General features: G+C 35.5%; 3 protein-coding genes across 8 annotated transcripts in view; 1 reads left to right on the top strand and 2 right to left on the bottom strand.

Moving 5' to 3' along the window:
* The first annotated feature begins 360 nt into the window (after positions 1 to 360).
* On the top strand, positions 361 to 8,228 carry LOC115242139 (exocyst complex component 2). Of its 6 annotated transcripts, none has more exons than XR_003885015.1 (13): positions 361 to 700; positions 1,053 to 1,353; positions 1,427 to 1,622; positions 1,713 to 2,214; positions 2,346 to 2,635; positions 2,779 to 2,963; positions 3,051 to 3,165; positions 3,260 to 3,538; positions 3,638 to 3,964; positions 4,504 to 4,688; positions 4,785 to 5,006; positions 6,100 to 6,347; positions 6,889 to 7,029. XR_003885015.1 is itself a non-coding variant. In XM_029818224.1 (12 exons), the coding sequence occupies exons 1-11, from the start codon at positions 592 to 594 to the stop codon at positions 4,969 to 4,971; spliced, it is 2,676 nt and encodes an 891-aa protein (XP_029674084.1). In that variant the 5' UTR covers positions 361 to 591; the 3' UTR covers positions 4,972 to 5,006; positions 8,098 to 8,228. The 6 variants fall into 6 exon arrangements, 3 of the variants coding, with proteins under 3 accessions (XP_029674084.1, XP_029674086.1, XP_029674083.1); XR_003885017.1 differs by having other exon boundaries at positions 6,100 to 6,331; XR_003885016.1 differs by lacking the exons at positions 6,100 to 6,347; positions 6,889 to 7,029 and adding exons at positions 5,425 to 5,507; positions 5,631 to 5,678.
* On the bottom strand, positions 5,227 to 13,268 carry LOC115242138. Its single transcript, XM_029818222.1, is given in 22 exon segments — positions 5,227 to 5,479; positions 5,601 to 5,901; positions 6,019 to 6,103; positions 6,211 to 6,277; positions 6,280 to 6,370; positions 6,829 to 6,993; positions 7,094 to 7,483; positions 7,615 to 7,917; positions 7,994 to 8,530; positions 9,243 to 9,393; positions 9,482 to 9,751; positions 9,823 to 9,968; positions 10,046 to 10,257; positions 10,381 to 10,414; positions 10,417 to 10,511; positions 10,908 to 11,032; positions 11,399 to 11,623; positions 11,740 to 11,850; positions 11,928 to 12,108; positions 12,175 to 12,313; positions 12,396 to 12,553; positions 12,739 to 13,268. Coding segments are annotated over 22 exon segments (4,038 nt in total). The 5' UTR covers positions 12,932 to 13,268; the 3' UTR covers positions 5,227 to 5,420.
* Positions 13,269 to 14,864: 1,596 nt separating this feature from the next.
* The window catches only part of LOC115242141 (cleft lip and palate transmembrane protein 1-like protein), a 5,870-nt gene continuing 4,349 nt past the window's right edge, over positions 14,865 to 16,385 (bottom strand). Inside the window, exons 6-8 of the mRNA XM_029818227.1 lie at positions 16,108 to 16,316; positions 15,776 to 16,027; positions 14,865 to 15,126 (exon numbers count right to left, since the gene is read on the bottom strand). Of these exons, the coding sequence (XP_029674087.1) occupies positions 15,033 to 15,126; positions 15,776 to 16,027; positions 16,108 to 16,316 (555 nt within the window). The 3' untranslated portion in view covers positions 14,865 to 15,032. The remainder of the gene's footprint in view (positions 15,127 to 15,775; positions 16,028 to 16,107; positions 16,317 to 16,385) is intronic.

Here is a 16,385-nt window from a genome sequence, read left to right on the forward strand (position 1 = left end):
CGAGTGTTGAGGAGTGGGGGCTGATGCCAACGTAGAAAAGGACATACTCTGTTTCGTGTCCCTTGCGTTTTCTCTCGATGACGAGTGACAGGTAACTTCTTCTTCTTTGTTTTTTGGCACCGGGCCTGAGACACACTGGCCCACACAGCCAATACAATAGATGTCGTATTGGGCGCGTTCAGCAGAGAAAGCGCTCAGTTATTGTCTTGTCAACACTCGACGTTGATTTGTTGGTTCTAAAAGTAAGAGCCAATCACGTTCAGTAGCAATCAAACGTGATTGGCTCTTACTTTTAGAACCAACAAATCAACGTCGAGTGTTGACAAGACAATAACTGAGCGCTTTCTCTGCTGAACGCGCCCAATACGACATCTATTGTATTGGCTGTGTGGGCCAGTGTGTCTCAGGCCCGGTGCCAAAAAACAAAGAAGAAGAAGTTACCTGTCACTCGTCACTTGTCAGTTCGTCGCCCGTCTGCCGCCTGTCGACCTATCAATTTGGAAGATTAATTATAAAACATAGAACTACATATGCGTGCACATCAGTGACTGCTTCTCAGCTGTACCGAGTTGTGTCGTATTTATTGCTAGAATGGGACCGCCACCCGTTGTCACTGGAATATCACCCAAAGAAGGCCCACCCGGCACTCGAGTGATAATGCGCGGAGAATTTTTAGGGAATAAAGCTCAGGACCTTATAGGTTAGTGCTATTTGCTGTAATTACTAAATTTTGTTAAAAAATAAAAAAAAGAAAAAAGTTTTAAATATATGAATTACGTATAAAAATCGAATACTGTCAATCTATTCCAATATGTCAATGTGAATAAAACCATAAAGTTTAATAACCAATAAAGTATAATTTCTTAGATATCTAAGTATATATTCTAGCCATATGAATCATATTATTGTATCAAAGATCAATCAAAGAAAGACATGAACAAGAAATTAGTTTTTTTACTTGGAGCAAATTTTGAGATTGTATTGTACTTTAAACATTAAATTGTGCATGAACATTAGTGCTTGGCTTCAATATATTTATTTAATTTTTCTAGGACTAACGATATGCGGATGCGACTGTCTGCTTTCGGCCGAATGGAAGTCGTCGAACAAAATTATAGCGAGGTCAGGACCTTGCAAAGGTCGCGGCGATATAATAGTGACAACACGAAGCGGAGGGCAGGGAACTTCGACAGTGCAGTTTCGTGGTTACCACGAAACTATAGGCCCTATGAAGGAGTCAGCTGTATGGGTAGAAGAAGCTCCTATGCAGAGTTTAGGCTGGGGTAGAAGGGCATTGTCGCCTACAAACTATCAACAGGAAGACCCTTTGGGACTTAGTGTAGAGGCAAATGAGTAAATATCTAAATTACGATAATACAAGTTATTGATAATATTTTACAACAATAAATTACATTTTGTCTTGAAGTAAAAAGTTTCCCGAGGATGAGTTGATCGAACTTTTTGGGGATGGAAGTGGAGATCTTACGAATGAAAAGTTTCATCCAGGATGGTTTTTATTGCAACATCATCATGCTACAACTTTGGAAGATTTAAAAGCTGGTTTGGCTTACCTTAGAAGAAAAGTCAATTCCCAAAAGGAAGGACAGTTGTCATTTTTGAAGGTGAATAAATGAGACCGATTATTGATAATTAAAAAAATTTTCAAAACTCATATAACCAATTATATATAACCAAAATTGAATATTTAATAGGCCAATGTGGGGGCAGTAATGGAGCAACTTGATACAATAATGTCATTAAAGGATCAGTTTGAAGCAGACATGAGGAGCTACGGCAGTGATCCTACAGAGAAATTGGAAAAAGCTATCAGGCAGTCTATGTCAGAGGCTAATAAATTATTCGACGATGTATTAGCGAGGAGGGATAGAGCTGACGCCACTCGTAACGCGCTAGCTGTTATGCAACGTTATAAATTTCTCTTTTGTATGCCAATAAACATTGAGAGAAATATCAAACGTGGCAACTATGATCTCGTAATTAATGACTATGCCAGAGTTAAGAATCTGTTTAAAAATACAGAAGTGGATGTCTTTAGAAAGGTATTGGAAGAAATTGATAATAGAATTGGTAATTTTAAAGTGCTGTTACGTAAAAGATTAGAAGAGATGTCATTCAACTTAGAGGAGCGTAAGAAGATTATTAGAAATCTTGTCAATCTCGATGCCGAAGGTGATCCGGCATGGGACGCAATAGGTGCGTAAATTCAAAATAAACATTATCTAAAACTGACATTGTTAGAAAGCTTTTTGTATTTGAAACAAATTATTCATATATATATATATTACATTAAAAAAAAAAAAATTATTTCAAATCTTATTTTCTAGTTTCACATGCAAATTATCTAGAAAAATGTATTGTCAATGTTGTACCTGAGCATCTAGATGCAATTAATTGTGAGGATGCAAACAAGATGTCCAAGTCTACTTCGCTAAACATTAAGCATTTACGATCGGAGAAAACTAATGGTAATAATCTACCACCACAAATCTCGTGTATCGAAACAATCTGCGATATCGTGGTCGAACAATTGCCAGACCTATGGAGATTGGGACAGAGTTATTTCACGGGACAGCTACATGTAGCAGTAGATGTGGAAAAGCAAGGTCATTTTAAAGTGCGTATACATTACATCCAAATTTATTTTTAATCATCATGGAAAACATAATATGTGCAAATATTGTTTAATTTTGAGATTCCTCTATCCTCTAAATATTTTGCTATATCTAAGGTATATGTATTATTGCCCATTACACACAGAATTTAGTTTTATCCAGTATGCAGCGTGCCATGGAGACCATGAAGAATACATGTAGTCACGATGTAGATGCGAAATGGCTTTTACATATATTACGTTGTGTCAGACAAATGTACGCGTCTCTGATACATTTGGATTTGCCTAGTGAAGCTCTCGATATTTTCGGGTCGTTTATATTGAATTTAAGGTACATTCTCAAATTATACAATTTAAGAGTTCAATTAAATTCTTCATTATACAATTTTTATCTGTCTTTTTTTTTTATATATTATAGAATACAGTGTTTGATTGCTCTCTTCAAGCAAGGAGCAGATAATATAATAGCTCTGAATCGAGAGGAAACGTGGCAGATAGAATATTTGAACGAGGATGGTGGTGTTACAAAACTGGTAAAGTTAAAAGTTTCTGTTTTTATTAGGAATTTATTGATTTATTCTATATCCCAGTAATATATCGCCATGTATGGTTTTGTGCTATGAATAGCCGTACTTGTTTGAGGAAATAATTGTGGAGATATCGAAGCACGCGCGTGAAACGGTAATTGCTTGCGGCCCGAGAGAAGGGCTGCTGTTCAATAATCCGGCACACCAGATTCTCTATCATAGTACCGTCAAGATGTTATTTACATCGTTCACGCGGTGTTTACAACAATTGGCATTTAGCGGTTGCGAGGAAGCTATGGATAGCGATGAAACATCGGTTTCGCAATTGATCGGCTCGCCTTCTGGTTATAAAAGCAAAACCAATAAACATAAAGGACCAGTAAGTAACGTAAATAGCGCGACGTGCTTACAACATTTATAAAAACATTAATTATTTTTTTCTTTTGCATACGATATCTGTAAATTTCTTATGGAGCAGACATGGGAGCAATGCCTCTTAATCTCGTTAAGTAATATACGATACACGTTAAATATCGTTTTACCAAGAATCGAAAATACCTTGAAAGCGCAAAGTTATCCCGAGTTATCCACCGCGGTCGGATGGAATTCCGATTGGACGCAATTGGAGACATTGGATAGCGCCGTTCTGGACGCGTACTTAGAACGCCGTTGCGATCCGCTCGTCGGTACAATAGAGCCTAGCATGTATTTAGGCGGTTTGGAGTGGGACTTTGATACAGAGCCGACGCATCTAAAGCCGTATGCCCAAGAAATACTGGCGAATTTAATCGCAGTGCACGCGGAGGTAATAAATTGTCATGTTCCAAATAAAATTCGATATATACAGGATGTCTGATAATAATCGCCCTACCCGTAATGTGCAGATAGAGCAGGCAAAACCGAGTAGGAAAGTACTTTACCGTTTTGCGATCTTCGCAATAATTAATAAGAAATTAATTAAAAAGGATCGGCCAATTCGCGCGAGTATTACCGTGTGGTGAGAAAGAATAGCTAGGACGCGAGGACCGTCGTTATGTACCGCTCGTACGTAACTCGTTGTAAAGCGCTCGTTGTAAAGCGCTCCTCCCAAAATTTTGTCGCGCACTTAGCGACCACATACTTTTGGGTTGTCTCTTCTCGTTGCGCGCTTATACTCGCGCGAATTGGTCGATCTTTTTTAACTAATTTCCCAATCATTATTACGAAATTCGCAAAATGGTAAAGGACTTTTCTCCTCGGTTTAACCTGCCTATCTACCGCACATTACGGGTGGGGCGATTATTATCAGATACCCTGTATACATACATATATAAAATATTAAACATCTATCTTTTTCTCGCGCAGGTGCGCAGAGTCGCGCCAATTCTATTACAACGAATTCTATCTCACATAATAGAGACTATAGCGGAAGAGCTCGCGCGACTCATGTCGTGTGTTACGCAGTTTCGACCGGCCGGAATTATTCAAGCTCGGACAGATATAATACTCTTGAGGAACGCCCTGCAAGCCTTCAGCACGACTAGAGCAAAGTAAAAATTAGATACAACAAAATCGAAAATTACTTTATTTTCGAAAATTGTGTGTTGAATCTATATTAGAACCTGAACGTTTTTTTTTGCAAATAGAAGTTTCTTCGAGGAAGCTTTGGATGCGATACCTCAGCCTATAAACAAGGAAGACCGTATGCGAATAGACGCTCTTTTATCAAAGATTACAACGTGCATGCGACTGCAGCTATCGTGTTTTGCCAATGAGGGGACGGAGAATATTCGTTACTTGACGGCGGATCCCGAACGTGTTACCACTGTATAATTTATGAAGACTAAAGTATCATCCAATGATACATTGTAAGTAATAATTAATTAATTAATTAAAAATTCCATTGCTACATTTAAATATGCATATTGTGTGTGTGTGTGTGTGTGTGTGTGTGTGTGTAATGTATGTGTGTATGTATGTGTGTATGTATGTATGGCCTATCATCATATAGTGGAGCTAAAACATAAAATTTGCGATATTTGCATTTGCGTCCATTGTAGAATAAGCTTCTATCTAGAATAAGTCATCTACTTCATTTTTCGTTTATTGTGTGTGTTTTCTTGTATAAAAATTTGATTCTCTCTCTCTTTTTCAAGAGAATATTTGTACGTGTCAAATGCAATCTACATCAAACTTTGCACTTTTTTTCCCTCCTGAGTTATATTTACACAATTTCAATATAATAATGGAAATCTATATATTCATACTTTATTATTGCTCTATTAGGCCTTTTCAATTAATTGTAACACACCAACACCTCCAGCTAATAATACAGTGTCGCCTAAATAGAAGAATTTGCATTAATTGAGGTTGATATACTATAAATAATGATAATAATAACAATAATATTCTAAGATTGTGTATAGATTGTCTTATATCATGGCATAGAAATATGTACAAACCTGTCTGAAAAACTTGCGTTGCGCTTTTAGCGCCAACAATACAAGGAAGACCGTATTCTCTCGCCACAACGGCGCCATGGCTTATAAGACCGCCCAATTCTGTCACGATTCCACCTAATAATGGAAAATACGGACTCCAACCAATGTCGGTGCAATGTGTGATCAAAATATCTCCATGTTGTATATTTTTCGCCTCGGATACATCGGTTATCACGCACGCTCTGCCTAGTACGGAACCGTTGCAAATTGAAGTACCTTCAATCTTCGTACATTCTTCATAAAATGAGGTGTCGAGTGTTCTCTGCAGTGGGACATTGTACACATTATAATCTTAAGAATACTAATAATAGATATATGTAAGAAAATGATTAGCGAATTATTCGATCTAGATAATTCATACAATAGAAACAATTACAACCTGTACTGGTACAGGCATGCCAATGCTGAATTCTGGATACTCAAATTTCGCTACTTGCTGATAAATCTTTTTTCTGCGTAGTGCTCTGAAAGATTTCAAATAAAGTCGTGCAATAACGAGGAGTATTACGATACGGCATAATACGATACTCCAAGAGTATAATAATAAATAACTGATCAAATTTAGACTCACTTTCGCACGAGTAACGAGTTGTGCTTGTTCAAGAGTTGCCCAATTTCTTGGTGTGACAAAAAAAAATGAGATTTTCATCAGGTATGCAACTCTCTGCAACCATCAAGACACCGAGATGTTTGTAAGCTAATCTCAATGTATGCACAGCAGATACAAGTATGTTATATATATACACAAACTTTATTGAAATATTTTTAAATTATTTTTCGATGCGATATTTCTGATGAAATACCTCACATACCTGGATCGTACTAATGATATTATCAGATTTGAATATCCAAGGTTCCGCGAACAAGTCTAATTCGTGAACACATCTGTGACCATGCGTGTCAAAGAAGGTACGCAGTTTTTCCGCGGCCGGCGGACAATTCGATTTCAACCAATCTATAGCTTTCGCGGGTTCGACTTTACTAAACTCTTCCGCCTTGCCGTTTTTTCTGATACATGTCGCTATTTTGCTCAGGGCTATTGGTACTTCGGCGCTGATAACATTGGAACATGAACTCAGCAAAACAGCGATATCCGCAAGATGATCGGATGTAAAATTGTCGCTACCCTTTGTTAGAAACGACATAGCTATCATCTGGTAAAAGATGTATGCACAGCAGATACAAGTATGTTTTTTGTCATTTCTCTGCGTGTAACAGCTTTTCGACAAAGAGGTATCACTTGTTGCAGAAGCCATTTGGTAAACGATGACATGGGCGTCTTCAAAGACGTGATAGTTTCCTGTACATTAAGCGTTTTGCTCACATAATTCTTTTCGAGGGACGTTACTTGTGTCTGAAAACAGTGTATGAAATATATTATATATATATATATATATAATTGAAATATTTTTTAATTATTTCTCGATGTGATATTTCTGTAATACCTCACATACCTGAATTGTACTAATGATACTATCAGATTTGAATATCCAAGGTTCCGCGAACAAATCTAATTCGTGAACACATCTGTGACCATGCGTGTCAAAGAAGGTACGCAATTTTTCCGCGGCCGGAGGACAATTCGATTTCAACCAATCTATAGCTTTCGCGGGTTCGACTTTACTAAACTCTTCCGCCTTGCCGTTTTTTCTGATGCATGCCGCTATTTTGCCCAGGACTATTGGTACTTCGGTGCTGATAACATTGGAACATGAACTCAGCAAAACAGCGATATCCGCAAGATGATCGGATGTAAAATTGTCGCTACCCTTTGTTAGAAATGACATTGCTATCATTTGGTAAGAAACGTTCATCATGGATGCTGCATTATGGCACTGTGCTATCTGAAGTATATAAATATTTTATAATGATGCATATAATTTCATTAAACATTAACAAAGTGTATTAAACTCGACATTCTTTTCTCAAAATTTAAATAATGTTTATTTTTTTTTAACTTGATGCGATAACTTACTTGGAAGAGTTCTTTGTATTTCTTATTTATGGCACTGTACAGATTACGAGGTGTATCGAATTCATTAGCGTTCAAAATACATTTGTTAAATACGTCGGTTGCTGCTTTTATTATTGCATCACCCATCCACGCTGTTTTAAACATATCGTACATCAAATACATTTTCCGCCATCTGCTTGCAACACCGTATTTTTCAACTGCGAACTGATGTATTTCAGGCGTCATTACTACGCGCCCACATAGAGCTAGGTCTACCATTTTATTAACTATCGTTATCTCTTTATCAACATCTCGCAAAGCAGACTTAAAAAAAAAGAAAGAAAGTTATCAGACAGTTTACTCATCCTCTAAATGCGATGCTGTAAATGCAAATACTTACGTTGAAGTAATTTATTGCGCATCTCATACTGACCATATGAAGATACGTGCAATCAAGATTGTATTTAGCGCCAACCGACAAGTTCAATATTTTTACAATGGTAGAGCTCGACAAAGGACTAATGGGATGCGGAAGCACTTCTTCGACGTTGGCGAAAGTTATAAGATCGACGTCGGAAGGAACCTCCGAGTCTAACTCGTGCATTAATTCGAAGTCTGTCCATGCGTTAATGATAGTGATGGGCCGTGCCTGCAAAAGAAAAATCCGCTCGCCGACAACCGCCCATTCCACATCTCGAGCGGATCCAAAAAGTGATTCCAAATGCAATCCTATTTTAGCTAATCGTAGAGCGATCGCGTCAGATATCGATATCTTCCTAGTTTCCTGTTTACTCAGAGTGCATCTAATCACAATATCATTCTTCAGCGATATCTTCTGTCCTTTATTCCCTATCACCAAAGCGCCTATAGTTAGAGTGTTGTTCAACTTCCTATGAATCGTTATAGTATCAGGCTCAATTGTCCCTGATACTACAGTCTGTAAGAAATATTAGGACATTTCATGTTATTTATGCGAGAAGTGAATTGTAAATCCAAAATAAATAGTCACCTAACACGAGAATTCCAACTACACATTTCGTTCGATTCAGTAGATGAACGTTGAAATATTTTTGCAATGTGAATAGTAGTACATACATATATACATACATATATGTATACAGGGTAAAGATTATGCCAACGCTTGTGAGCGGGTAGAGTACAGTAAATTGAACAGAAAAGTCTTATAACAGTTTTTTCTATAATGCTTAATAAAGGAGTTATTATTGAGTAAAGTCTGGTCAATCAGCGCCGAAGTTTAGCCGGACGCACATCGGTCAACTGCCTACCTAATAGTGTGCGCCGCCGTAGCGACGAAACGCTCATGCACACTGATGCACACCACCAGGCGCGCGGCTAAAGGTCGGCGCTGATTGGCAAACTTTACTCAATAATAACTCTTTTTATTAAGCGTTATAGAAAAAAATGTTATAGAACTTTTCTGTTCAGTTTACTGTGCTATACCCGGTCACGAGCGTTAGCACAACCCTTACCGGACACCCTGTATATGAATAATAGTATATATACATGTATATATATGCGTGCGTGCGTGCGTGTATGTGTGTGTGTGCGCGTGTGTGTATACATTATAAATACTATATGAAGAGAGAGATATACGTCCATATTGCAGCTTTGATATCAATTGGACATACCTCTCCCAAACCATAATTGGCTGTGATAATGATGCTAGATGGATCACCGGTTGTAGGATGCCTAGTAAACATGACGCCAGCCGTTTCCGCGTCGATCAATCTCTGAATGCAAACACCCATAGATACTTTTATAGGTAGTCCATTCTGCCGTCTGTATGTGCAATCGCAGTCATCAAATAAGTACATTGCTCTTCTCCCTTTCTCTCTCTCTCTCTGAGCAAGATAGATAGATAAATTACCTATACTCGACGCTTTGATATGAGAATAGGCTTGCCCAGCATTTAGCAACGCATTTGATGACGTCATTCGCGTTCTTCACGCCTAAATACGTCGAGTTTTGACCAGCGGCCGAAGTTTCCTCGCTGTCCTCTCCAACAGCGCTCGATCTTACAGCATACAGGTTGCGTACATCTTTCTCATTTACAAACATTTCTAATCTCTCCAAACCCTCCAATATCGCTTGCGTAATTTGTTCCTCAACAGGAATAGTTTGAATAATGGACACAGTTCTGAGAAACAAAAAAGTTAATTTAATTACAGCTGCAATACTTTTAAAAGCAGAAATATTAGATGTGCATACTTTTGACAATAAGTTTTGAGGTCCTCCTTCTTTTTGCCATGACTGATGTCTATTATATCATTGATCAAATCTTGCAATTGTTTATGATACTGCAATTGTCGCTCCAGAGCAAGACTCGTTACACAGAAGCCTTGGGGTACTATAAACTACAAAAGAAAAGAAAAATTCACATTTTTATTGTGATGAATTTTCTACTTCTCACAGATGCATTATAGATATGTACATCATCGGTAACTATAGATGTCAGGACTGCAAGAGAATAAGCTTTTCCTCCGACAATGTTCTCATTTTGACATTGTTTATCAGCAAAATATAGAATGTATCTGTCCTTTTGTGCAAATGTGTCAAATCGTGTCAAGTATTGAACTCTGGTAACTGGGATCTTGATTTGCTTTGGTCCAGTATATGGACAGCACATAGTCATTAGTCCAATACCTATACATTCGTATAGTTTCTTATAAAATATAAATTTAAGATTGTTCTTTTGGGAAGAGCAAGTCTCCAAATTTTTGACATAGTTGCAGGACTTTCGAATCATTACATTGTTTTGAATCATACCTCTGCTGCCGTTAAGTTGTACATGCAGATTACGAGAGTTGTATACGCCCAATAATAGGACTGATCATTGTAATAGGTAATTGCATCGGCTACTGTGTAGTTGATAATGACGTCGTAATTTTTTCCAGCCGCTAAAATAGTTGCGTAAATATTAATAATGTCGCATTACATCACAAGATATAAAAAAATATATAATTATATATAATTCATTCATATATAAATATACAGAGTGTATAAGAAGTCCCATAGCTCTTGAATATCTTGAAAAATAAGCATTTTCGAAAAAATGTTCAATATAAAAGTTGTAGGGTTTAAATGATCTTGACGACGCTATTCAAGATCATACTAACATTGCGATATAATGCATCGCTCAAAACCTTACAACTTTTACATTGAATATTTTTGTTCGAAAATTCCAAAATTTTTCAAGATATTTCAGAGTTTCGAGATTTTTTTATATATAATTTGATGGTATATACATATATGTGATATACTTATATTATGACAAAAAATATTTCAAAATATACCTGTAAATGCAATCTTATAATTCATAGGAATACTATCTCCTTTTTCAAAGTCACTCAGTTTTAAATCGGTCCAATCAATTTTAGATACCGTTCCTCCCGCTTCCTCAAGATGGCCAAATTGTATGCTGCAACAAATTTTGTATCATTAACACTTTGTTTTCCGCGTTATGCTATTTTAATTAGAAAAAAAATATTCATCTTTATTTCTATAAAGTTTTCTCTGTGATAGAATCTCTTTTTTAAAGAGATATATATAAAATCTTTGGCAAAGATATATAAAAATATTTTAATAACAGGTAGTTTAAAAGAAAGATTTTGATAAAAAAAATTAATAAAATAAAATCTTTTTTTCTAAATCCTGCACTGTGTACATATATATGTACACACACACACACACACGCCCGCGCACTCACGCACGCACGCACGCACGCATCCACGCACGCAAGCACATAATTGATTGCATATTATAATTTATAATTTGTTCATCTTACTGTGAAAAACTGTATTTGGTATCGCTCACACCAAGATAGTACATCGCTCCATGCCTTGTTACGCCAAAAAACGTGATGGTTCGATGAAATTGATAAGATTCATGTTTACCCCAACGTCGCTGGCAGAGTCCTCGTAGATAAAGTGCATTTGTATTTTTATCTTTGAACGTTATCTGTCCGATAGTAGATCCCCATAGATCAAAACCTGTATAGTCTATTAATTTACTGCAATATCGGAAGAAAAAAAAGAAAAGGAAAAAGAACAATCTATGAACATATTGTTAAAATGGTAATCCATATTAATGGTGATCTATATTATTATTATATTAATAAAGTTTTACATTTTATGCATCCAATCGGGATTTTTCCATGGTTCGCGTGCTAAAGCGTCTGCATGCAAATAAATACTCCAGTCACCTGGCCATTCTAATGACCGAGATTTTCCTATAAATCTGAAAAACGTAACGCACGCGATGGTCATTCTTATATAATTTGTATTCTTCACATAACTTTATTTACTTTTACTCACATGAAATTTAAACGAATATATTCCACATTATCTTCATTGAATGTATCTCCTCGACATTGGTTCCAAAGGAGGCCATTATAAGTGATTCTCCAACGTTGTCGTGGTTCTAATGATTCAATTTTTAAATCCGATACTGACCATTTTTTATTTATATTTTTTGTCATAGTTTTATCGGGATAATCTGTGCAAACAAATGTGTCTATCTATACTCCATTATGCATATTAGGTAATAATAAATGAATCTCACCAGGTAGCACATAAACTCTACCATCCGATAAGATTAATTGCAAGATTAATTCCACTATGTGATATCCTCTGTGATTCATTTTAATGAATAATGAATTGCCTTTTTGATCAGCACCATAGAAAGATATGTTATCGCAACTCTGTATAAAACAAATGATCAACAATTTATTTTTAATATGTGATTAAAACAGTTAGTATTCGCGATTATTACGCACTACTAACATTTTCATCCATAATAATCTTTGGGTTATCTGTGCATGGTTTCCACATTCTTTTTATGTTGAACATTACTTCGTCGTCTTTGAGCTTACTACTGTCTGTTTTGTTCTGCTCTGAGATATACCAGAGAGCCCACCATCGTTTTAGAACAAACTGTATGTCTAAAGAAAAAAAAAATTGGTTTCTAAATATAAATGTATATACATTCTTCATTGAATCGATTATCGCATTATTAAAAAATTAACAGAACCAATTTTTATATGAGAAAATCAAGTTTTATTATTATCTCAACGCACACATACACAACACGAATTATATAGAGATTATTTGTCTGGAAATGTCTTACCTAAACCAAGATAATGCAAGAGCAGTCCTTTTATGCGTTTGTTAAACCAAAGATAAATCCATATAGGGAGAATGATCGAAATCATAATGTGTATGATGTACATAATGCTTTCCATTGTTTGCTGTATGATGTCGCACAGCTCGTAATCTGGGCTTGCACTATTATGAATATATATACCAATGAATATTAGCATCTAACAAGAAAAAACTTCTGGGATTCTTATTGCATGTTAAAACACTAGCTTGTTGATTTAGAAGAAATCCAAAGTCTCTGTTATCAAGCATTGAACATAGTCATCATGTTTTTACAGACTTACACAAGTTATATTGCTATAAGTGATTCACAGGATATAAAACATTCATAGCACACTTCTCTTACGTATGTAAATTATAATCTCTCGTATCTACAAGTAGTCTGAGATAACATGCAATCTTGTCAAATAAACGGTCGAACGACGAATGTACGTTTATTCTGACTACAAATTGACTCTTCCTGCTATCTCTCCGAGATATTACTTACATAATCCCCTTCTATGAATCTTCTTTATTAAACGCACCAAGGACAAAGTACTGACGCATTGATTATGATTTATCCAATTAAAAGAGTCGATTGCAAGATTTATTATAAAATCAATTGTAAGAAAATTAAAAAGTTAGTAGGTGATGATGTAAAGAAATTTATAAAAAATATATATTTCTTTTGCTTTTTATAACAAAAACCATGTATTATAAATGAAATTTTTCATACATTAGCGATATAAATACTGTTTGTGGGCGCGTAATAACGTGTCGATGTATAAAATTATGTGATTTTTCCAACAGGCCATGAAGAAAAATAATGACAATAAACAAGGGGATTCATTAATTTATTTTCTTGTTCATCTTGTTAACGAGATCAACAGTTTCTTTTGTAATTATATCGGTATCCGTACGCGATTTATCCACTGGATATAACCTGCGGACAATGTGTATTTACTAATATCTTTTTTGTATTTTAAAATATTATTTTGATACATACACATATCAAAATCGTATAAGAATTGTAATGCGGTCGCGCTGAGTGTCACTGACAATGAGCCGCAGGCAATAACGAAGATATTTTCGACTAGAGCGAATTTGGGTCCTGCCAAGAATTAATGATGCAATCATACTTTTATCTCAGATTACAAAATCAGAAACACAGGAAACGAAAATAGATATTTTTCGATTCATGCTTGTCGTAAGAAATCAACTAGGAAAAAAATGTGATTTATTTTTTGTCAGGTCTATTAAAAAGTTGATATCAGACAGAAACAGACATTTGCAGTTGAACACAAGTTTATAAAAATTGTGCTAATTGTTCCCGAAGCAACTGTCCCCAAGCTCGCTTTAATCAAAAAAATTTTGCAAGAAAATATATATGTAGAGGCAGCCGACGCTCAAAACATTATTCTATTTTATGATTTTTACTCTTTTTCGTTATTTTTTCAATTAATTTCAGCATTCAATGACGCTCAGTGCGAATAGCCTAGTATCACATTATGGTCGTATTATCGAGGCTTTCTCTCTTTCTCCCCCCTCCCCCCCAAAAGAGAAACCCGCACAAATGTATAAAATATATTTACCATCTTTGGTATAGATAAATCAGAAAGACAGCATCGTCTCTAAAACATGCTATTCTGTGAGCTGTCGGCATTGTTATAATAAAAGCGAACACATCATCAATGAACGTGTTAAACGCTTTGTACATGAACGCTCTCCACGGCAGGTGTGCCACGGATTTCAATTTATAATTAACAAACAATTGCGGCAACATAAAGAGGATTCTCTTACGTATGTAAATTATAATCTCTCGTATCTACAAGTAGTCTGAGATAACATGCAATCTTGTCAAATAAACGGTCGAACGACGAATGTACGTTTATTCTGACTACAAATTGACTCTTCCTGCTATCTCTCCGAGATATTACCTATTATATAATCCCCTTCTATGTATCTTCTGTTATTAAACGCACCAAGGACAAAGTACTGACGCATTGATTATGATTTATCCAATTAAAAGAGTCGATTGCAAGATTTATTATAAAATCAATTGTAAGAAAATTAAAAAGTTAGTAGGTGATGATGTAAAGAAATTTATAAAAAATATATATTTCTTTTGCTTTTTATAACAAAAACCATGTATTATAAATGAAATTTTTCATACATTAGCGATATAAATACTGTTTGTGAGCGCATGATAACGTGTCGATGTATGAAATTATGTAATTTTTCCAATAGGCCACGAAGAAAAATGATGACAATAAAGGGGAATCATTAATTTATTTTCTTGTTCGTCTTGTTAACGAGATCAACAGTTTCTTCTGTAATCGTATTGGTATCCATACGCGATTTATCCACTGGATATAACCTGCGGACAATGTGTATTTACTAATATCTTCTTTATATTTTAAAATATTATTTTGATGCATATATGTATCAAGGTCGTATAAGAATTGTAATGCGGTCGCGCTGAGTGTCACTGACAATGAGCCGCAGGCAATAACGAAGATATTTTCGACTAGAGCGAATTTGGGTCCTGCCAAGAATTAATGATGCAATCATACTTTTATCTCAGATTACAAAATCAGAAACACAGGAAACGAAAATAGATATTTTTCGATTCATGCTTGTCGTAAGAAATCAACTAGGAAAAAAATGTGATTTATTTTTTGTCAGGTCTATTAAAAAGTTGATATCAGACAGAAACAGACATTTGCAGTTGAACACAAGTTCATAAAAATTGTGCTAATTGTTCCCGAAGCAACTGTCCCCAAGCTCGCTTTAATCAAAAAAATTTTGCAAGAAAATATATATGTAGAGGCAGCCGACGCTCAAAACATTATTCTATTTTATGATTTTTACTCTTTTTCGTTATTTTTTCAATTAATTTCAGCATTCAATGACGCTCAGTGCGAATAGCCTAGTATCACATTATGGTCGTATTATCGAGGCTTTCTCTCTTTCTCCCCCCTCCCCCCCAAAAGAGAAACCCGCACAAATGTATAAAATATATTTACCATCTTTGGTATAGATAAATCAGAAAGACAGCATCGTCTCTAAAACATGCTATTCTGTGAGCTGTCGGCATTGTTATAATAAAAGCGAACACATCATCAATGAACGTGTTAAACGCTTTGTACATGAACGCTCTCCACGGCAGGTGTGCCACGGATTTCAATTTATAATTAACAAACAATTGCGGCAACATAAAGAGGAATCCGAATGCATAGACACCATTTACCATCGAATTTATGCTCCAAGAATACCAACTATAACACAAAACAATTTCATTAATGATTTATTTATCTAACATAAAAAGTTATTATTTTAGATAAAAGCGGTCGTTCACCTTTTATGCGGTTGATAAAGGAGCGAATAGATTGCACCGGCCATGATCAGCGGATATAACAGATAACTCAAATAACGCATACTTTCAGCATCAAATTCTCTAGTTTTTACCTCTGCTGCATCGATATCATCAGTTTTGAACTGTATTCTTGGCAAAATGCTATTGCTGCTAATTAGCTGTACTCTGGATATCTTTTTCAATTTCCACAGCTAATGACAAAGAAATAAACATATATATGCATAAACTAATGCACACATATATATATATATATATATATA

The sequence above is a fragment of the Formica exsecta genome, unplaced genomic scaffold (assembly GCF_003651465.1).
Source record: "Formica exsecta isolate Colony F162 unplaced genomic scaffold, ASM365146v1 scaffold57, whole genome shotgun sequence".
NCBI classification, from domain to species: domain Eukaryota; kingdom Metazoa; phylum Arthropoda; class Insecta; order Hymenoptera; family Formicidae; genus Formica; species Formica exsecta.